Raw genomic sequence first — 22,837 nt, forward strand, 5'->3', positions numbered from 1 at the left:
GTGCGAGAGGAACAACAAGATAATGTCCAGGTAAAGTTCACTCATTATTTTATTCACAGACTCATTTAGGTTTAAACAGAGTTCTCTTTAAATAAGACTTCAACATTTTCTGTGTTGAGCGGTTATAAACAGCAGAGATGTCACATGTCCTCCGCAGTTACCTGTCACAGGTGAATCCATAGTTGCTCAGCAGAACAACAAAAAAAAGCAAAGAAGAGAAAACACAAGTGCTGAACGTGCACAAAAAAATAAATATCGACACATTTCAAAGAGCGGCTCTGTGTGGAGCGACAGTGTGGCCTCTAACAGACCACAGATTGTTTGGTCCTCAAACGACATCTGAAAGAGAAAAATGCCTGAAATACCAGAAAAGTGATATCTCAGTCAGTAACATCCTGAGGAGGAGGCTCCCAGGGAGGAGGTGCAGGATTCTCTGGATTTTGGGAGTGATTGTAGGAATGGGAAAACGATTAAAGGCTGAATTCTGTGAGGGAGAAATAAACAATACAAACATTTAAACACTAACAAAAGTCTTTCCTCGTGAAAATAAAGCTTGTTCACAGCGCACAAATCTTCCTCCTTACTGACTGATGACCTTAAACATGACCAAGCTGCAGTGTCTCATTGTGTGGGCACAGCAGAGTGTGTGTGTGTGTGTGTGTGTGTGTGTGTGTGTGTGTGTGTGTGTGTGTGTTCAGTCACTGTTGTACTCCTCAATGAGCAGTTCCTCCTCCTCCAAGAGAACCTGATTGCTCGTAGGTTTAGGCTGACTTGCTGACAGATCTTCATCAACCTGACCTTCCACCTTCTCCTCCTCCTCCTCAGTGTCCAGCTGAGCTGGATCTTTGTCTGTCAAAGCCTCCAGTTTTAATCTGCACACACACAGAAGAAAAAAGTGAAAATCATGTTTCAGCTGCTGGACTGGAGAGAATCTGATCACTTCCTGTGTCCTATCATCTTCTACTGTTAACTCTGCTTTGACTAAAAGCTGATCGCTGATCTCTGTGACCCTTGAACATTTGAATCCAGGTGCATTATGGGAAGAGAAATGTGTGCAGTACCTGCTGGGGCCCCTCTTCAGAGACATCTGACCCACGTCCTGAATGAAAGCGATTTGAGCTGACATAGAAAAACACAGAATATGAACATTCATGATCGTCACTTAAACACTTTAAACACACCAATACTCACTTTTAATATGATAAAGATAATCCCCAAATAACAAGGTTTAAGGACCACAACTGAATATTCATTCATGTTACACTGTCAGAATGAAGTTCTTCAGTAAATGAACAAATATGAGTGAAGAGGAAATGCCAAAAATTAACTCAGTTGTAAAACTAAAGATAATTTTAGTCTAATTTTAGTATACCTGCACTGTCATTCACTTACTGCTCTGTGTGGCCTTGAATTGCCCCCCGGGGACGAATAAAGTTTTGTGAATTTGAATTAAACTGCTCTGTTTTTAAAACACCAACAGCAGCACAACACAAAAACATGACACCTAAAACCTGTTTCAACTTATCATGTGCAAGCAGTGTGTGTGTGTGTGTGTGTGTGTGTGTGTGTGTGTGTGTGTGTGTGTGTGTGTGTGTGTGTGTGTGTGTGTGTGTGTGTGTTACCCTGGTTCCTCATGGGGTTGGTGAGTTTGGCCAGGTAAGGCAGCAGATGAGTCTGTAGACTGACAGCTGACAGGCAGAAAGTCCTGAACAGAGACTGAGCAGCCACACAGTTCTCCCGGTGCTGTCGATGAATCAAAGATTAGAATGTTTAGTTCACTGTTTATATATTGCAGTGTATCATTTGAGTATTTGAAAGAGTCTGTCTGTCTCATTGAGTGTAGATAAACATGGAAGTCATATATCCTTCTCCTCTACAAAGATGAGGTCAAAATATTCACAACAAGAACTGTCAATGTGTGTGTGTGTGTGTGTGTGTGTGTGTGTGTGTGTTTTTTAACCTTCTTATTGACCAGCAGCCAGTTGGGTTTGTGCAGCGGTCTGAAGCCCACTGAAACATGCTTAGAGTTAGAGTGAAGGAGCCCCCTGGTGGCCACTGAGCTCCCATAACCCCCCATGGTGCTACGGCTCTGAAAACAACAGCAGTCACAGATTTAATACACACGCAGTTTGTTTTTGAATCAACTCATTCTCATCCGCACGCTTCACTCGGTGAACTAAAATAACAGAGAAAGTGAAACAAATGCAGAGGTCTATCTCCTGCATTTTTTCATGTGTCCAGCAGGGGGTGAATATACGACTCTATAGATGTCTATGATAAAATTGTCCGATTAATTCAGTTGATGTATTTCCTCTGCAACCGTTACCAATCAATATGTTCTCATACTCTAGTTTCAAGTCATCTTCATGACAGCATGTGACATCATAGAGGCTATATCAGATCATTTGACCTTAAACAAACAACTTTCTACTCAGTCTGAGTGCCTGCTCTTGTATTTAAACTTATTTAAGTTTGCAGACGATTACAATATTTGTCATGTCACAAGTTTATTTGACTGTAGTTTGATAACAACAACACACATTCAGGTAAAAACACTGACCGTCCAATCAGCAGTGAGTAAGTCGGCGTCGGACAGGTACTCACTGGCCCGCTCCACATCCTCCACCTCGGAGAAGAAGTCCAGGTAGTTCTGGTGCAGGTACAGGTTGAAGAACTCTCCGGACATGTGAGAGCGCTCCACAACCATCTGGATGAAGACACACACACGCACACACACGCACACACGCACACACACACACACACACGCGCACACACACACACACACACACACACACACACACACACACACACACACACACACACACACACACCCCCACACACACACACACAGCTCTAAATGTTTATTGGATTCTTTTCTTTTTTTTTACCTGATGATTCTTTGTATGATTAGCAGGCCTGTACCTCAGGGTCTACGAGTGAAGATGCTCTGTGATGATGGGACAGGTGAGACGGGAGACCAGGTCCAGGTCCACCCTCAGCAGGTTCAGCTCCTTCCTGAGTCCCTCCTGATGATGATGAAGACAAACTGTTTCAGTGCACAGCATCAGCTTCAGAAATGTAACGATAACTCATGATGTGATCACAATCTAGGTTCACCATCAAACTTTTTTTTTGGGTAGTGTTTTATGCCCTCGGTGTAAGACAAATCCCCCCAGGGCCAATAAAGGTTTCCTTCATTTTACTGTGTGGAGCGTCACAGTGTGGAGTAATTAAACTTGCTATTTGTGTCGTCCATCAGTCTCTTGTAATACTAGCACACTTTGACTAAAAGTCACTTCATGTATACACTTCACTTTGTTCCTATCTGTACTCGTCTTTTCTTTACTGTCAGTGAGCCGAAAGGCAGACAGAGCCCTCTGCTGGTTAAAATGAAGTCATGCTGTTTTTTGTCGAGTTGATTTAAATTGTCCATATTTGTTGATTTTTGATTGCACTGTGAGGTAAGTATACATAAGCGCTTAAAAGCAGAGCTGCTGTCACACAGTGTGTGTGTGTGTGTGTGTGTGTGTGTGTGTGTGTGTGTGTCTCACGTTTGCAGTGCAGGATCTTTCCAAGAGCTCTGAACAGGAACAGCGACGCGTCCTTCGAGCCGATCGCCTGCTCCTCCTCCACCTGCGGCTTCGCCTGTTTGGACTTCTTCCTGTGTTGAGCCCGGGAAGGAACTTTCCCTACAGAGCTCACAGCTCTGTCCTTCTTCATCCTCCACAGATCATGCTCCAGAGAAGTGTCTGCAGAGTAACCATCACAAGAGACGGTCAGGACTTTGACGGTGGTTCTGAGGAAGACGGTGTGTGTGTGTGTGTGTGGGGGGGGGGGGGATTTGGAGCTGACCTGGGAGGGATGAGAACTGGAGGCTGTTGACGGCACTGCGGATGTCTCCTGAGCTTCCTGAACACAGCGACTCTAACACTGCCGGGTCTGAGACGCACATCCTCCCTCCGCTCTGCTCAGAGATGGTAAATGCATTCAATTCAAAAAGTCCTCTAAACTGTCTTTACTGCACACCTGCAGAGCCTCCTCTCACCTTTCCCGCCTCCAGGGCTGAGATCCGAGCCAGGACCTTCATCATGGCTGTGGGAGCAACCGGGTTAAAGCTGGAAATATAAAAACATAGAAAGCAGAGTGAGGGAGGGGGGTGATGAGTGCCTGAAAGGTCTAACAAACCGGCAGGTGGAAATGTTTCAGACCTGATGTTACTGACGTGCAGCTCTTCCTGGATCTCTCTGGGAAACAGAAAACGTGAGCTGCTGTCTCCACTCAGACTGTCTGACACGATGAACACCAGAGGACAGCGACCTGTCTTCACAAAGCGCCTGAAAGACAGAGCAGGGACGCACAAGTCTGACTCCTATTTCCAAAGGACGAGTTATAAAACAACTATTGACATTGACATTGTTTAGTGGACCAGAAAGTAAACATTTTATCTTTAGTTGATTTTTAAATATGGGACTTAATGAGGAGGCCTTTACTTTTGCAGCCAGCCACAAGTGGACACTTGAGGAACTGCAGATTGTTGCACTGTTGATTCTTCAGTAACGTCTCTGTATCATATATACTGTATATATATATATATATATATATGTATTAAAAGAAGTGAGCTCTCACCTCAGGACGTCATGCAGGCTGCTCGGCTGTCTGTAGAACTGGTTTGGGAAATCCTGAAGACACATTATCATTTAAACACAGCAGCTTCAGACCTTCATATGAGTCTGAGACAACAGGTTCAAACACAACACAAACATGCATACATGAAGTCAGGCAGGAGTCTTTTATGGAGGAGCAGGTCAGTGAGATTAGACTGCAGAAAAGAAGGTCCAAACTCAGCATTTCTAAATACCAACTGTGTCATTTCACTGTTTCCATGAGCAGGCTGAATCAAATACTTATTATATAATAGACAGAGCACTGCTGAATATCATGACAGCGTAGTCTTCATCTCCTGGGTTTGTGGATAAAAAAAAAGAAAAAAAAAGAAGAGATTGTGTGTTTTGTTTTTAGTTTACCCTCAGGCTGTGCAGACTGTGGACGTCCATGTTAGATGTAGTTTTAAAGGTCCTGCAAGCATGAGCTGGGGCTCAAACTGCAGGTGATCACACGTGAATGTGCTGCCTAACTTTGGTGACATGCTGTGTGTTAGTTAATCCTTAAAAGCTGCTCCTGAGGGATGGCAGAAGAATCGATCCTAAAGAGAGATGAACTAGGACTGAAGTGAAGAAACTCAAACCTGTCATCTTAACATCTACCTTTAAAGTATGTAGTGCATGTAGTAGTGTGTAGTGCAGTTCTTACCTCCACCAGTATGAGCTTTCCGTCTGAGGCTCCTTCATCACCTGTCATTTTCAGACAGGTATACCTGTTGGCTCGGAGCAGGAAGTCCTGGAACTGGGATAACTGGGAGGAGGACGTCGAGTCCATCGTCCTCCAGTCTGTCAGAGGAAGAAGAAGGAGAGTCAAAGACAGGAAGGAGAACTGTGCTAAGCTAAAGATATGACAGCTGATTTTTAGCTTTTTAAAGCGTTGGTACGTTTGGATATTAAATCAATCATTAAAATAAAAGAGATGGACTGATTTTAAAACAAAGGGTATTTAGGAAGTATCGGGGTAATTAGAAACACATCTGACATAGAGCAGTCCAGAGTGTCAAAATCTGCTCCCTTACACGAAGTTTCATTTTTACTGATGAAGACACTTGTGTTCAGATGTGTCACAGGTCAGCCATTGTCCTCACCATGCTCACTGCTGCTGATGAACTCCTGGGTGGTGGGGTTGGTCCACTCCTGAACCCGGAGGCCCAGCTCCCGACACAGCACCTGGACCGTGGCTGTCTTTCCACAACCGGACGGTCCCGTCAGCAGCAGGATGCCCCCCTGTGGACGGGTACAGAAGTGGTCAACATGAGCCTGCAGCTGCCTGCAGAAGCTCCACAGATAGCTGGATTCGATCCTTAAAGAGAGTTCCTGTTTAAACAGGTCCCTCGACATGACCATAAAAAAAAAAAAAAAGCTCTGTTCTAAAAGGACTCCAGGGATTCGCTCGTTTGAATTTGATGTAAGGCTGGTCAATTTATCGAAAATTAAAACGCAACCTGCATTATCATTTTCAGGCCAGAGTCACGTGACGACGCAGCCAATCAGCGACATGGAAGCAATATCTGTTGTTTCGGCACATTTAGTCTTTAGGGAAGATGATGCCGAACAAAAAGAAGTCAAATGTAAACACTGTGAAAAAACTGTTTGCAAAAAATGCAAGTTATTTATTTTCTACTTTCATGTGTCGTTTTCATTTGAAGCGATGCTTTGATTTCAGAAATATTCAATAAATTATCACAAAATAGTTCATCAGATACCAGCACTATTCCAGCTTTAATAGTTGAGCACATTTACAGTAGAGACTATGTCAGTGAACTATGAGGCCAAAAAACGAAATAATGGTTAAATTAGGTCAAATGTTGACTGTATTGTGATGGTGATTTCAGGTCATATCACCATAATTAGATGTATCGTTTATTAAATCTCTCCATAAAAAAAAAAAAAAAAAAAAAAAAAAAAATCAGAACATGCTATCATTAGACAGCAAGAATCTGAACAAACAGGATACCTGTGAGGTGTTCGTGTGAACTCTCATCCAGTTCTCCACTTCTTCAATCTTCTTCTTGTGCACCGCCAGCTCGGCCTACTCACACACACACGTGCACAAACACACACACACACACACACGCACAAACCAATAAATACTGTACATCTGTCAAATTCACAGATTACTCTCGATAAATCTCTGCACAATGTTTAGCTTTTTAAAGTAAATGTGATTTCTGTATTTACACAGTCTTCAATGCACCTATTTTACAGTCGTTGATATTAATTTACTTTTTGGACGCAGTGACTGAATATAGGTTTCATAAATCTAATGCTGATGTTGTGATTAATGCAAAAAGATTCAAATGTGACAGATTAATCCATAGATACAGTCTACTTGAAGATTGTTGACACTGAAAATAGAATGTTTCATTCGTGAGATGACAACTTGTCAGGTTTTTATTGAATTCAAACTGTTCATTAAACTGCTCATCTAATAGAAATAACCAAAAAAGGAATGAGCAGTGTCGCTTTTTGCAATTTGATTGTCTTTTAATTTAAATTTGATGAAGTTTCATCGTATTTATAGGAAGTCATACGATCATTTTCCTTCACATAAATGTTGACCTCTTCTCTGCAGTGTTCGTTAGTTAAACACATTTAACTTCACAGTATGAATAAAGGTTTGCTGAGCTAAAATTAGGATTTCACTGATTTGGATTGGTCAGGATCAACCAGACAATAACCAATGAACGCCTGAGAGTTATCTGTCCAGATCTGGTAACATGTGAGCTGAAGTCAAGTCAGCCTCTTACATTCAGTATATCAACAACCATTTGGTAGTATTAGCAGTGAAGCAGAAGAGTTGTCAGTTCTTGGATAACACGATGTTAGCTTGCAGTGCTAATGGGAGCTAATCACACTGTCTAAATTGGACTTCTCAGTGGGAACTTGTGGAAAAGGGGGGTGAGGAGTGGTTTTAGTGTTCTAGGGTCGTGAGCACCCTAATGCTGCTGACCTGTGAGCCAGGTGAGTATCTGTCCACCCAGGGCTCATCCTGGTCCCTCTGAGTCCACTCTTTGAGCAGAGAGGTCTGTAAAATGTCTGCTCCGCTGCTCCCTCCTTTCGTCTTCCTGCTCCTCTTGGGTTCACACTGTGACTTTAAAACCTGACCTCCTTTTCTCCTCGCAGGCAGAGAGAAACTTTCAGCCGGAAACTCAGAGAAGGACGGATCCACCCAGCGGTTCAGCTGTGAGAAACGCAATCGGACACCAATTACTCAAGATTCATCAGCAACAACTGTATATGATGTTTAAAGTAAACTGCATCACTCCTTTCAAACAGGTCAGAGTAAGAACAAAGAGCCACATGAAAAAGGATGTGCTCAGACAGATGTGTCACAAAGGGTGTGAGGATTTTAACAGATTCAACTGTGGTGTAGATTAAAATTGAAATTGAAATACTGACCCTGCTTTGAGCTGTTTTCGCTCCCACAGACAATTTGTTCATCCTCGCTGAGCTGCTTCACTCCAAGAGCAGCACCAACCAACACCCAGAGCCTGAAACGCACAGAAAGAGACACTTTATGACGTCTGATACAGCTGAATAACACAGACAGCGATAGTATGTAGACTAGAGATGGATAAAGTATAAACGCCCATAGTTAAGTGCTGTCCATTAGTAATCAGATCAAACAGGAGGATGTTAATGCAAGGTGTAAACAGCGTCAGATTATCAGATTGTCCTACAGTACTGTAACATCACATGCTGTGTGTCTGTCCAGTACGTTAAAATGTATGATGCTCCACCAAATGCAAAAATGTGCTCAAAGATTTAAGGCCAACCCCACCAGACACTCTCTGAATAAGCCATCCTCATCTGACCCCTAAAAACTGAGACACAGGGATAATCAGACTAAAACACTCTGTAGAGGTCATTCCTAACATTAAATATGGAGTTCAACCCCATAACAAGAGATTTTTAAAAGCATCTGTGTTTGTTCTTTGAATGTTGATAAATCTGTATTCTCCTTTGTTTTCTGTTTTTAATAGAGCTGCTGTGACACAAGCCAGTCAAGCTCGTCCCCTCAACCACTTCTACCAATGAACTAATCAGCATGTCTGATGTGTGTCCAATCAACCAATCAGCATGTCTGATGTTGTATGTCCAATCAACCAATCAGCATGTCTGATGTTGTATGTCCAATCAACCAATCAGCATGTCTGACGCATGTACGTGGTAAAAGAACGCATGAGGAGAGGATACATACATTCATACATCCTCACAGCAGAGTGGGTGGACAGCCTACATTTACGCAGCATCACATTGAGGTTAAACTGTTTCATTGGTGACCGTGTGAACTGGTGACAGATTTCAGAAACTGTCCAAGTTACAAAGCATCTTCGTTTCATTTATAAATTAAACAATTATGATTAAAAAACACTTTTTTAAAATGTTGCAGAAGTTTTCAACATCTACTGTTACTATAGAAACCACAGACACGTTAGACTGAGAGTCACCAGATAGCACGGTAACAACTTCGAGAAGAGAACTACACACAACCACTCACCACTACTAGCTGATAAACATTTTACTTATTTAAAGTGTGCAGACGGGGATGTGCTGTTATTTAAACCCACACAAATCTCACAGCAGACTGGACAACTAGTTTAAAACAACTCTAAACACACATTAGTTAGTGTTAACATGCTAACATGTATGTACGTACACTTACCTCGTTTAAACATCTGAGTGAGCTGCAGACTTCTTAAATAAAAACCTTAATGAGTGAATCCAATATACACCTTTTATAACTTTGCTATTTCTATGCAGTTAGGTTTGTTTTGCTAGAGTTATAAGTATTTATCTCTGGGGCAAACAGTTGTCTATTTAAACGGTGGTAACCGAGCCGTTAAATTGTTATGTCGTGCCGTAAACTGTCGTGAAGCCTGAATCTGTTTAACGGCACTGTTTCTCAGAGGCAGCGTCCCGTTCAAGTCGGAGTGACAGCAAAATATCCATTTAAGAGGAAAGTGTTGGATATTCTCAGCTTCCTTCAATCCAGGTGTGTTTTTAGACATTTTGTCGTGCAGTTTAACGTTTGTCCCCAGCTCGTCATACATGTATGAAACCATTTATTGTGTATTTTATGTCCCGGATGTCAGAACACGTGTCTGCTCACTGCCATGAAGATGAGGAAGAGACCAAACATTCTGCTTACAGGTGAGCAAAACACCTCACAAGTAAACATATGAACCAGACCTGCCACAGGTTGATGCTCTCTGTCTCATTTGGTGATGATGTGGGCTGATAAAGTGCACGTGGGCATTAAGGGTGTGTTTGACAAATTTACGACACTTGCATACATTTTCGATAACATTTCTTTCAAATCTATACAATGTTATTGTATTAGTATTAAAAGTATCAGGAAAAACTTAAAGTCTTCAGATACATGAGGTCTCATTTAAGCCTGTCCTGACACACGGGATGAGATTGAACCTGATATCTGTTGGCCTGCTATCGGCTGCTTGCAAGCTTGATGAGTGAACTTAACACTACTTGGTTGTACCTCGTCTCTCCTCCTGTATACTATCAGGTGTGTACCCACCTGCTTCTAGGGTGGCTTTGTAGCTGCAGATCTAACTGAATGTTTCCCTGCTCTGTTGTACTCTGTGCCTCCCGCTACACACATTCAACGTCCCATCAATCAGCACACTCTGATCCGTGTGTTTATCTGACATGTTAAATGAGCGGACAGAAAATTAACTTTCAGAACATAGATTGACCATAATCTAAATTAAAATGACAAACATGGCTGCATCTTATTTTTCTTTTGATTCTTTTGTTATATGAACATTTCCGTTTGAGGACTCTTGTTCAGACAAAACACAAAGAAGATGACAGCTACAGTTGTTTATAGAAAAAAAAACAAGTTTAGGGTCATTCCATGCCAATTGGTCCAATTTTAGAAATCTGCCCCACCTCACCATCTCAGAGCCAAAGGGCCAAAAGCAGGATGAATTCAAGACAGAATTGAACCCAGAAGCAGCTCAGACACCAAAAAGATTGTTTGGTTTCTAAGACTTCCTGACATACTCTTTCCAATGATACGAAGCAAACGAGGATCAAAAACTGGTGTGATGGTCAAACAGTTGAATAAACATAGGGCATTTTTTGCATTTGTCAGTCTGAGGCCAACTTTGATGGACTCTAATGCAGAGACAATTTGACGAGTGTTGTTTTCTTCTGTTTTAAATCTGTTTGTGGAAGCCAAGCCACCTTAGATGGGTTTAGTCCTTTTCAGCACTACACAGCACATAGTCACTGAGTAAAGGCCTCCTAAAAACACCTTTGTGTTCAGCAGTCCATTGTTTGGGGGGAAAATGGGGAGTACTGTATCTCAGGAACTATACCAACTACAGAGCTAAAAGTTTGCACACATTTATTGCAGCCAAGTACCAACGTGTATACCGAATTTCAACATCTGAGATGGTGAGGTGGGGAGCATTGGACCACTTGTCATGGAATGACCCATTAGTGAAAAAGAAAAGCATTATAATTCACAGGTATAGAGGAGTCTATACAAATATTTATCATCACCAACTCATCTTCACGCCATCACACAATTCATTGTTTTGTTGTTAATTTCTCTTCCATGTTTTTAGTATTTCTTCATCTTGAATACAGGCGGTTCTAAATGTATTTTATTGTGTGGTGTTTTTTTTTGTAAAAGATGAATTTTTAGGCATTTTATGATTTTATTTGAGAGCTAGTACAGTGGATAGTCTGAAATCAGGAAGAGAATGAAGCATGTCATGTAGGGAAAGGAGCCACAGGTCAGATTTGAACCCTGACCGCCCACATTGAGGACTACAGCGTCTGTAAATGGGGCGCGTGCAAACTATCCATTCGTGGCCCATAAATGTGCTGTATGTGTTTTTGTATAAAATGGTCAATCTCGTGCTCTCTCCTACAGGGACCCCTGGAGTGGGAAAGACCACGTTAGGGAAGGAGCTGGCTCAGAAGACAGGACTGACCTACATTAACATCGGAGACCTTGCTCAGGAAGGTAAACACTATAAAACTGAAATGATCAGATCAGGCTGAAACAAACATCTTTAACTGTAACCTTTAATAGTAAATGAACTATGTACAATATTTGAACATAAATGTTGCCATTTAACTTCAAGCTAGTTTACGTCTGCAGTCCCTCGGCAGGTCACAATTAAAACATCACATAGTACTATGAAATATGTCTGGAACAAACACAGCAGATTATCGACGGACTCGTACATCAGTGTTACTAACTGTGCTGCCTCAGTCTCCATTCATGTTTTCACTCAGATGTTTTGGATATGAAACATGAATCATCTTGATGCCAGAGTGATTCTGAGGCTGTTTTAATGAAGTCACGTCTCCAACAGGACAGCTGTATGACGGTTATGATGAAGAGTACCAGTGTCCCGTTCTGGATGAAGACAGGGTGAGTTTAACTCCTCGTACAAAACCTGAACCTGCTCCACAGATGGTCATGTTCTGGATAAAAGATCGACCCGTATGAAACTATGCCTTCTGACCAATCAGATCTCGTGATCACAGTGGCCAATGAGCTCATCGTGAGAGGGGTGGAGAGATAAACAGACACATTCTGTGTTACCGTTTGTTTTTGATTTTTTTTTTTTTCATCATTAGAGCCACTTCCCCTCTCTGCTTCCTGTTTGTGTTGACTGAACTGAGCAGGGACCTCAGATCTTTGTCTGATTTAGCAGCATCCAGCTGGGTGCATGCTTTAACCGAAAAGCTGAAGTTTTTCCTGAACCGATTGATTTAAAGCCCAACCCTGCCGTTCTACACTAGTGTAGCGATGTGACTGTGGTGCAGGTGTGAACACTGTCATGTGACCCCCGCAGGTGGTGGACGAGCTGGATGAACAGATGGAGGACGGAGGAGTGATTGTCGACTATCACGGCTGTGATCTGTTTCCTGAACGCTGGTTTCACATCGTCTTCGTCCTCCGCACAGACAACACCCAGCTGTACACGCGCCTGGAGAACAGGTGAGCGCCGCTCCATCGACCTGTTCCCTTCATCACCACTTCTTCATGGTCACCTCTTCACTCATCATAGAAACACATGTACACAATTAAATAACATCGAACAAAGCCCTTCTATTCAACTTTTTTTTGTTTTGTTTAACATTGCTCCTTCAAGGCGCTACATGTGCGCCCTGTGACGTCTCGCTTTAATGGAACTGAGGCGTAATGGGAGACGAAGTGTGCCGTAAAAAAAGTGTGTCAAAAATAAACTATCAAACCAAATTAAAATGACCACTGATGCACCATGGGACTCTGTGGCTCCTGCCATGCCTCTCTTGTGCTGGTAAAAAAAAAAAAAAACATGAGACCCACCCAGTTGCATGCTGGTCCTCAACCTGCCTCTTACTTAAAAACCCTCAGGTGCCCACAGTGTCACCCTAATGCAGGGGTGTCAAACTCCAGTCCTGGAGGGCCGGCTCCCTCAGACTGTTAGATGCCTGCCTGCTCCAACGCAGCTGAATCCAATGAGCAACTCGTTATCAGGCTTCTGCAGAGCTTGACGACAGCTCATTGGTTCAAAGCGTGTGTTGGAGCAGGGAGACATCTAAAAGTCTCGGGTATCTGGCCCTCGAGCACTGGAGTTCGACACCCCCCCCCCCCCCCCCCCATCATTGCTCCTGTGCGTCTGGTTAACTTCTCCCTGCCTTTTGACTGCCAGGGGCTACACGGGGAAGAAGCTGCAGGACAACGTGCAGTGTGAGATCTTTCAGACCATCTACGAGGAGGCCATGGAGGCATACAACCACGAGATCGTCCACCAGCTGCCCAGCAACAGCCCTGAGGACCTGGAGCAGAACCTGGAGCAGGTGGTGCAGTGGACCGAGCAGTGGATGAAGGAGCACAACTAACAGCTTGGACTCCTGCTGGCTCCTCCTGCAGGGCCACAGTGTACTTCTTTTCATAGACTGTGTCACCATACAGACTGATGATGTTTGAAGAAAAGTATCGATGCTAGGGGGTTATCACCATCCCAGAATTTTGAACTTCGATATGATTCTAGAACAAATCAAACAATATTGTAAACGGCAACAGAAATGGAAGTCCTCGGCATTCATATTGGACGTACAAACTCCTGCACACTGTCTTAATTAGGCTAATGTGTCTGCAATGTTTTTGTAGTTAATTCAGACAATGCTCTCTTACTGGCCGCAGCTTTTGGGTAAAATATGAAGTTGTGTTCATATATATATATATATATATATATATATATATATATATATATATATATATATATATATATATATATATAAAAATGTGGTATCAAAAGGAATCGGAGTATCAAAGATGTTGGCAACCTTTCTGTGCGCAGTTGTTTCTGGTGCTGCTGGGATCACTTTAAAGTCGGTTCATTCAAATCCTACCAGTATGTAAATAAATGAATGTGATGAAACAGATTGACCATTATATTCATCAGAACTTTTTTTCCTCTGATTTCAGCAGAGGTTTCACTTTCTCTCTGCACTGTTTCGTACTTCGAAGCAGGCGGAGCTGGTCTGCTTCTATCAGTTCTTATCCTGAGTCTTGTTACTGAAATGATTCATGTGACGTGTTAGAGGCTCCGCCATGTTTCACTGTGTGGATGCTAACAGGAACTCTGTCATGCAGACATGAGTTACAGTGCTTACATACTACACAGATCAAACTGTTAAAATGGGAAGTACAGCTGTAGTGAGAATCTATAAAGGAGAGATTTGAACCTCAAATCAAAGTGGAAACGGCTCCATTCATGGGCCAGCAGAAAAAACGCTAAATCTTCATACACAGACATAATGTGATGTAACTTATTTGTTTGAAAGATTTTCCACTAATTTAAACATTTTAATTTCACTTCATATCTCTCTCTCTCACTTTAATTGGCGAACTAATACTTTTAATATATACAGTTCTGAAAAGTCCACTCAAGGTTTCCCTCAGCGTCTCTACACGGTCATGGCGGTCATTCTGCTCCAGGGTGTGTTGAATTTCAACACAGGGACACCTGATGTACTCATTTAATGACCACATGATGAACCATCGACGTCACCGGTATGGGGAAAGAAGTGACATCATCTCCTTCCTCTCTGGGAAAACATGAGATGTCTACTAGAAATGAACAGTTCAAAATAGAGTGACTGATGGAGGAAGGGGGCGTTGTATGAATGTATAGTTTTCATTTGGGTTTCAGTTTCTCCTAGTAATGTCAACGTAATGGGAAAATGGGTAATTAATGATTTTAGGTCTAAATTCTGGAGAAAAAAATGTTTTTAAAGAAACTGACATCCTAGATCCCCACATTGGTCACTTTCTTGTTCAATATGACAAAAAAGGTAACACACCTGCACACTTGTTGGGCTGTGTGTACTGGACTGCACAAAGATACAAATCCTCACGCTGCTAGTGCAGTTTTTTGATGGATTAAGTTCTTTTGTATGTATTTTTTTAAAGCTGCAGTAAGTTTTGATAGTTTTGATCATTCAAATGAGAGAGAGAGAGAGAGATTATCCTTTTTAAATGTGTGGTATCAAAAGGTGTAAAATGTTGCCAGCCTAAACTTTAATCTTTTAAGGAGTCCTTTGTGTGATGGCGCTGCCTGTGGTTATAATAATATAGGGTTGACTGAGGCATGATGTGAGATCTTTTCAAGGGATGCAGAAATCCTGCTGACGCCCCTGATCAACGACCGTTTAAAAGATTTGTTGAGAGGCAGATCGACTCACTATTTCACCAAATAGAGAATAATAATCTGTGTTTAAAGTAGATGTGAACTAGTTTAAAAAGTGAAACCAGAAAAAAAAGATATCTATGCAGTGGTCTCTCAAATGTTAGAGCTGTAGCCTATAGGCTTCTGTTCCTCGGTAACAGTGTCAGATGGAGGTGAGCTAAATGAACATGAGTCAACTTCAGCTGAAACGAGTGTTCATTCCTCCTTCAGAGAATTCAGACGTCACACCAGACAGAGTGGGGAAAAAAATCAATGTTTTATGTTATTGAACTCTGAGGGTTTGTCATCTGGTCTGAAAACAAATTAGTATGAGTATAACCGTAGACTCTGAGGTCGTTTTACGGTTCATTTAAAATTAATTTGGGATCAGAGACTCTGGAGCACATCAAGTGAAAAGGTAAGTTTTAATATCCACTCTTTTCTTTTCGTCTGTTCTGTGACTGTGCAAAGCTGATTTCATCCATGTTGAAACTAACAGGACTCAGCCCTCCGGTTAACACTTTTTTTTATTATTTGTTTCGCTACAGTGAATTGCTTTCGTAGATTATGAAACAGAAATTATTGAAACAATAACTAAAGTAATCAGCGTACAGGCCGACCTGAATTTCAAACGTTGATATGATGATAAATACAGTATTTGTTTGATGGCATCGAATTAGAAGTCAAAGCATCCAATATTGGGAAAATTATAATGAAATGTAGGCTAGACCGTGTAAAGGACTTTTCCAAAATGTCGATGCGTATCCTACACACCGGCTTTCTAGGTAAAATTGGAAGTTATGACACGTGTTGATAAATCAAGGTCTTTACTTGTCCCTGTAGCTAGTTAGATCCTGGATCCTGTTTAAACTGTGTTTCCATGACGTGAGCACACCTGTCTGTGCAGCAGTCACCTGTAGGTTGCACGTGTAGGCCAGTACACACTATTGTCAGCACAGGTGTGGTGTTCACAGCGCGCGCGCAAGTAGGTTCATACAGCTGCCGGTGGCTCTGTAACTACAGTGTAACTACAGTGTAACTACAGCTTAAACTAGGCTTTAAACGGATTAAATTCTTCTGAGGGAAGATGACGAGCTAACCACCCCCCGCCCCCCCAGGTTCCGTTACAATATTTTCACAATAAGAGCTTTCTCTTTAGCCTTTTAGACTTTCTAAAGTAGAATGTAGAAAAGTAGAATGTATTTCATCCAAGCTTGATAGAAAATTAGGATTAATTAGCGGAATGTTGTAACAACAACGTTGATGCTACCAAGAAGAAGATGTGTGAAATGTCTCTGTAAGGAGTAATGTTTAAGCAAAAAGTTGACGTAAAATATGCGAATTAATAAAACGAATGTTATTGTTGACATTAACAAAACCTATTTTACATCACATTTGATCACGATTCTGTCGTCAGGTAGGGAGGTCGGGCACCTTATTCCTTTCGAGTTGTTGTTCGGACTTGAGCAGGTTTTAATGAGCGTTTTCACAACTCGGACGCTCGCTTTTCCGATGTTTCCGACAACTTGTGAACGCACCATGAGAAACGTGCCAAACTCCGGTCGTTTTCAGTCGGAAGTTGAGTTTCTCTCATCGTCTCTGTAGGGCTATGGACTACCTGCACAGGCGTGTGTAAGAACATGGGTAAGATATAGAAAACGTGTGATCAATATGTCGTATTTTATGTAGTTTAAACGGACGGAGCAGAGCTGTGGGCGTCCCCGCGGATCAGAGACGGGTTAAAGGCCGGGTTGGGGTGTTTGAATCAGAGGATGTGGTTCTCCCCTGAGCTCTGTGCCCGGGACACAGCTTGTTTTTAATGTTGTATCCTCTGTGTTGTCAGTCTATGTATAAAAGCACACAGAGCAGATGAAGGCTGGTCTTACACGTCACCTCGTGTGAAGCAGAGTTATGTCCGCTGTGTTTCATGTTTCTGAACTTCAGTGTGCTCTCTACAGTCATGACATGTAAAAAACAACTTCATCCATCATCCTCCTTTTTGTTCTTATTTTCTGTTTGTTTGGTTTAGTTTGGCAGAAAGTCGTTTTTCTGTTCTCATTTTTTAACTCAAATATCATCAGGCTACCGCTGGGATTTACATTAAAGACTAGTTTAATACCACCCTGTTCTGTAAATATCAAACATTCAAAGTGTACAGTTCATGTCTACCCATGATAACTCTTTAAAACATGACAACCACCTTGTTAGAGTAAAGAAAACCTGCTTCAGTCATCCAGTCACCTGCTGTAGAAATGTGTTCAGTGTTAGGGTTAGGGTTAGGGTCTTAAAGCGTCTCTGTGAAGAGCAGAGGCATGCATACTTGAAATACTTCCATCACAGCTCACTTTTTAAAAACATATACGAAGAAACGTCGGTATTAACTATTAGCTAAAGGCTTCTTTGTTATTTTAGTCCTCTGTATCTGCGCTGGTTTTTACAATCAGTGCATTTCTATTACAGGACATGTAACACACAAACAGTGTCAGTGTGTGTTTTGTCCAGCAGAGGGCAGCAGCTCTCTGTAAGATCGGCGCATTCAGCTTCACATTTCCAGCTCATACAAGTCACCGTGAAGACGACAGCTTTACAAGTGATCTGTGAATGGAAGTGTGTATTTTATCTGCCTGAAAATCCTTTTTGGGTCAGCCTCCAGTGTGACGCACGTGACCTGGCTGAGGAGACGTCACTGTGTCCTTTAAAGGTGTTCACTTTGTTTAACTATGACTAACAAATACCTGCAGACTCACTGGGTCCTTCAGGCTCTCACACCGACATGATCTGATGAAGTCAACGTTTGATAAGAGTCTATAGATACAGGCTTCTTACACTGGAGCCACGATGAGAATAATTCAGTAGTAAAGCTCGTCAATTATCAACAAAGTACCAAAACAAGTTGAATCAAGAGCGGTTTGGCTCAGTGACTCTCTGACACGTGGACAGGTGGATTCTGGGATTGATACGCCGTCAGTGATCAGATGAATGGATCGGGTGTGCTAACATGACGAGTGCTAACATGTCTCCTCCTCCTCCTCCTCCTCCTCCTCAGAGAGCAGAGAAGATGCCACAAAGCAGGATGAAGCTGGTGGTGACAGGAGACGACTTCGGTTACTGTCCCAGGAGGAACCAGGGCATCGTGGATTGTTTCCAGGCCGGAGGACTGTCCAACGTGTCCCTGCTGGTCAACGCTGCAGCCGCCAAGGAGGCTGCCGATCTCGCTAAACGGTCGGTGATGATGGAGATGATACAGAATGTGTGTGTGTGTGTGTGTGTGTGTGTGTGTTCAAGACATCCGTGTAAAAACAGCAGACAGCACAGAAACATTATCGGCGTGTCCCTCACCAAACTGTTGCCTGTGTTTTTGTGAACTGTCCTGCTCGCCGTCTGTCAGAGACACAAAGGTCACTTTTGAAGAACTTGAGAAACTTCAGTTTGTCCACCAGAAAATGTCAACCGACTGTCGCTGCTGTCTCTCCAAGCAGAGACTGACTGAACATCTCAAGTTTTTCCTCAGGCCTCTGTACATTTTGATGCTCTGGATCCTCAAAGTAACAGACGTTCTGTCATTTAAATAAAAGTATCATAGTGTGGAATATTTTTGACTGCGTGGATGCTAAATAAAAGGGGGGGGGGGGGAAGCATTGAAAATGTGCAGCGACTCTCAACTCAACAACTGAAACAAAAAGTCAAAATAAAACGTGTTTCATTCGGCCAGTTAATCAGCAGCACATGTCAGAAGTTTTCATACGGGCATTTGACAAAAAACAGTGTTGATGTCTTTGTGAATTCTACACACTGTGCTGGAGTTGTCCTGCAGCTTTTGGTCAGTAAAAACAAAAATGAGTCAACACAGAGTTCACAGACATCTATTTCTGTTGCCGTGGTCGCAGAATCACATCAAAGTTTCTGACATGAAAGCTAAACCACAGACAGGGAATTTAAGAGGTCTCATGTTTCTGAGGAGTCTGTGTTTGTTAAACAGAGTCAAAGATGTGACGTCCAGTAGGAAATGTTGTTTCCTGTTGTCTGAAACATCCTCACTGTTCGTTAAACTATGGTTTCAATGTTTTCTCTACTTATACAAGGTGGTTAATGACATCACCACATGACATCACAGAGTCTCTCACTCTCTCTCTCTCTCTCTCTCCCCTGTCAGACACAACATCCCCATTGGTCTCCATGCCAACTTGTCAGAGGGCGTGCCCGTGTGTGAGAGTCTGCAGACGGACTCCACACTCGTAAACCAGCGAGGGTTCTTCCATGGAAAGATGGGCTTCAGGCAGGCTCTGCAGAGAGGACAGCTCAGCATGAAACAGGTTGGAGCTTATGTCACTTTCTCTCGTGTCCAAAGCAAATGTCTCCGAAGGGAGACAATAAAAGCAACTAACTAACTAACAGGAGACAAGAGTGGACTACACAGCTGTCAGTGTATTCCTCGCTCAGAGGAGCTCTGTTCTGGTTGTTTCAGGCTAACTGAGGAGTTCTCTGATTTTATTTAATTATTTTTTCGCTCCTCAGGTGGAGCTGGAGCTCAGAGCTCAGGTGAGGCTGTTTATGGAGCTCACAGGTCACCTGCCTCATCACATGGACGGACACCAACACGTCCACATCCTGCCAGGTAACCATCAGCCACCGGCGTGCTGCACCGGACACAACAAGCTGAACGTTCACACACCCTCAGTGTTCATGCAAATCATCAGCACACCAAGTCAAAATAAACACACACGTAGTCCTGACTGGGTTCAGTATCCGCTTGTAGTTTTTGGAGGTGTGATCACAGGTGCGTTCAGGGAGCTGACTCAGTGTTCCCTGTTTCAGGTGTGCGTGACGTGTTTGCTCAGGTGCTCTCCGACCTCAGCATCAGGTTCACTCGTGTTCCGGTTGAAGCTGGTTTACACAGCTGCACCTGGCTGCCCCCTCACTTGCACAGGTTCTACAACCAGGTAGAGCAAGACGCTCTGGACTCCATCCCCGTCTTCACACGCTACGGAATCAGGTCTGATCTGTGTGTGTGTGTGTGTGTGTGTGCGCAGCCCCCCACCCCACACCCCACCCCACCCCACACCCACCCCACACCCCACCCCACCCCACACCCACCCCTGATAAACACAAACCCCAGTCTGACCCTCTGCTCGTCCTCAGGTGGCCCCACATGTACCTGGGACTGACCACTATGGGACACAACATGTCTGTGTCTAACCTGCAGAGGGCGCTCCGTCTGGCGCTGTCAGCAGGACACTCAGGCTCCTCCTCTGGCCCGGGGTCGGACTCGGATCAGGCCGTGGTCACAGCAGAGCTCATGGTCCACCCAGGTTACCCCAGTCTGCCCCAGCAGGGGGGCTGTGGAGAGGGGCCCGACGACTTTGCCAGGTCAGCTGACAGACAACACGAACTGAGCGTGCTCAGAGACCCCGCCCTGCTGGAAGTGTACAGACAGGAGAGGGTGCAGCTTTGTGCCTTCAAAGACCTCTGACACAGTGTAAACACTCTAAACCTGCGTTAATTAATGAACAATATGTTTGATCCGCCGCGGCAGCTCAGGTTAAAGGTGACTAACGGAGCAGACAGGAGGCTGTGGAGTGAAACACATTCGATCCTTTATAGAGATACTAAACCTGCCACGTTGGTTAAACTGGATGAAAACTGAAAATGTTTATAAACTGAGGATTTACTCAGAGACAGGAACATGATTTCATATTTTAGAATAAAGATGTAGGAACTTTCAGAGAGCGGTGTTACAGAGAGTGACCTCAGGACTTTAGCTCTGTGTAGACGACAGCGTACAGATGCACAAGCTGCAGAGTGTGATCTTTACGAAAGCCATAGAAAAGTTCTGCCCTCCACAATTCTAGATGCAGATGAACATTGTGCACCGCGTTACTGCACATGGCAGTCAGAGCTGACTTTGAGACTGGAGACCGAGCAGACAACAACCCCGTGTTGTGTCACTTCCTGTTTTTAATTGCCAGACAAACTCGCGCACGCTGCTTTCCGTTTGATGAAATGTGGACAGTGTGCCGACCCATCCGTCTCCCACACAGCTGTCTCAGTGAGCAGGCGTTTTTTATTTTTGAAAGCTTCACTACTTTATGACACCGTCGATCGTTAAAATAACGAGTTTAAAAATGTTAAAAGGCGTGCTATAAAATATAAGCGTGGAACATTTTGACGGCGTGCACCCTCCCCCCTCCTCCCTCGAAGCAGCCCGCCGGTCAGTTTCATATGTACAGTAGTTATAAGTAGGAAGAAGGTCACTGCTCCCTAAAAAGTCCCCATGCTCAAAGAGCAAATGTGTTAGATCACCACACATAGAAGTGTCATCATTTTTATTTCTGCGTCGTTTTTGGGGGGTTTTAGAAGAAGAATTTGAAGATGAGAGGTTTGGCTCTGTTATTTTAGGAGGCCTCACTACAGTCAGTAAATACTCTGTCCACAGCACATGTGCTGAGCTCAGCACATTGAGCTTTACTGTTTCCATTTGAGCTAACCTAAATGTTGGTGTCATAAATTCTGATTGACTTGCTATATATGTGTTCCTTTAGTTACATTACAAGTTACTGTAACGGTCTAATATAGAGGATTTCAAATGAACATGGTCGTCCTTGGAGTCAAAGCTGCTCGTCTCTGAGTGTCTGCTGTCGATAAAGCTTTCCTCTTTCAGCCGGCTGTCTTCATAGACGTTGAGCGACACTTTTTACTCGCCTCAGAGGAGCCAGCATTGCTCAAAGAGTCTGATCTATGCACCAGGGTTCGCACTTCTCACATTACCAGCATTTTAAACTCGGTTCTCTCTTTTGAATAAAAAAAGAGGACTGACCACCCGGAGGGTTTTTTTCAAGCTTTAGTACTTTGGGATACTATCGATCATTGAAGCAACCTGGATGGTGTCTTTTAAAAAACACAAAAAGTACTTTGCACAGTTTTCACAAGATTTTATGTTTTTAATGTGTTTATTTGAAAAAAACTCTATTAGCCGGAATGTTACACCAGGCATCCTCCACAGTCTGTGTGGGGGACAGGGTTTCATGTCTTCACCTGCCAGCGGACCCACACAGAGCGGAGCAAGAGGAATCAAACATGTTAAATGTCCTGTACTTCATTTCGCCTGTTTGTTCTTGTAAAGGAGAGCTGCTGAGTTTAGTGTCCAATCTGCCTCAAACATCACGTTTGATTACTTATCACCTTTGTTTTCTGTAATGTTTCGACCTTTGCTCTCCTTCAGTTTGAGCTCACGATAAAGGGTTTGATGTGAAACAAACTGCTGCTAACTTTCGACCTGTGACGTCACAACTCCGACTAATCGCTGTGCTTCAAAACGTTCACGTTTACACGATTCAACGCTAGACTCAGGACGTAATCGTTTTCCCTCCCAGTTCTGACCAGATCTTCACTGTCAGAGGGAAGTTTGACACAGTCCGTGTCGAAGTCGTGTCCTCGAGGAGGAGGAAACACTCAGAGCAGACGGTGCGT

General features: G+C 43.2%; 3 protein-coding genes across 3 annotated transcripts; 2 read left to right on the forward strand and 1 right to left on the reverse strand.

The window, feature by feature from the left end:
• Positions 1-31: 31 nt before the first annotated feature.
• Positions 32-9,465, reverse strand: rad17 (RAD17 checkpoint clamp loader component). The gene is made up of 17 exons (XM_079357805.1): positions 9,331-9,465; positions 8,064-8,155; positions 7,615-7,845; positions 6,619-6,693; positions 5,750-5,888; positions 5,311-5,447; positions 4,627-4,679; positions 4,209-4,334; positions 4,046-4,115; positions 3,853-3,964; positions 3,552-3,749; positions 2,923-3,026; positions 2,561-2,707; positions 1,961-2,089; positions 1,623-1,743; positions 1,062-1,119; positions 32-872 (listed from the first exon to the last, which is right to left on the reverse strand). Exons 2-17 carry the CDS (start codon positions 8,103-8,105, stop codon positions 695-697), a joined length of 1,920 nt encoding a protein of 639 aa, XP_079213931.1. The 5' UTR covers positions 8,106-8,155; positions 9,331-9,465; the 3' UTR covers positions 32-694.
• Positions 9,466-9,534: 69 nt separating this feature from the next.
• On the forward strand, positions 9,535-13,861 carry ak6 (adenylate kinase 6). Its single transcript, XM_079357916.1, has 6 exons — positions 9,535-9,660; positions 9,761-9,818; positions 11,572-11,664; positions 12,020-12,078; positions 12,506-12,651; positions 13,349-13,861. The coding sequence occupies exons 2-6, from the start codon at positions 9,782-9,784 to the stop codon at positions 13,536-13,538; spliced, it is 525 nt and encodes a 174-aa protein (XP_079214042.1). The 5' UTR covers positions 9,535-9,660; positions 9,761-9,781; the 3' UTR covers positions 13,539-13,861.
• A 2,994-nt stretch (positions 13,862-16,855) lies between these two features.
• ydjc (YdjC chitooligosaccharide deacetylase homolog) lies at positions 16,856-21,711 on the forward strand. Its single transcript, XM_079346146.1, has 6 exons — positions 16,856-17,014; positions 18,417-18,592; positions 19,524-19,683; positions 19,886-19,985; positions 20,186-20,363; positions 20,510-21,711. The coding sequence occupies exons 2-6, from the start codon at positions 18,429-18,431 to the stop codon at positions 20,838-20,840; spliced, it is 933 nt and encodes a 310-aa protein (XP_079202272.1). The 5' UTR covers positions 16,856-17,014; positions 18,417-18,428; the 3' UTR covers positions 20,841-21,711.
• The last annotated feature ends 1,126 nt before the right edge of the window (positions 21,712-22,837 follow it).

Source organism: Symphodus melops, assembly GCF_947650265.1.
Source record: "Symphodus melops genome assembly, chromosome: 1".
In the NCBI taxonomy this organism is placed as follows: domain Eukaryota; kingdom Metazoa; phylum Chordata; class Actinopteri; order Labriformes; family Labridae; genus Symphodus; species Symphodus melops.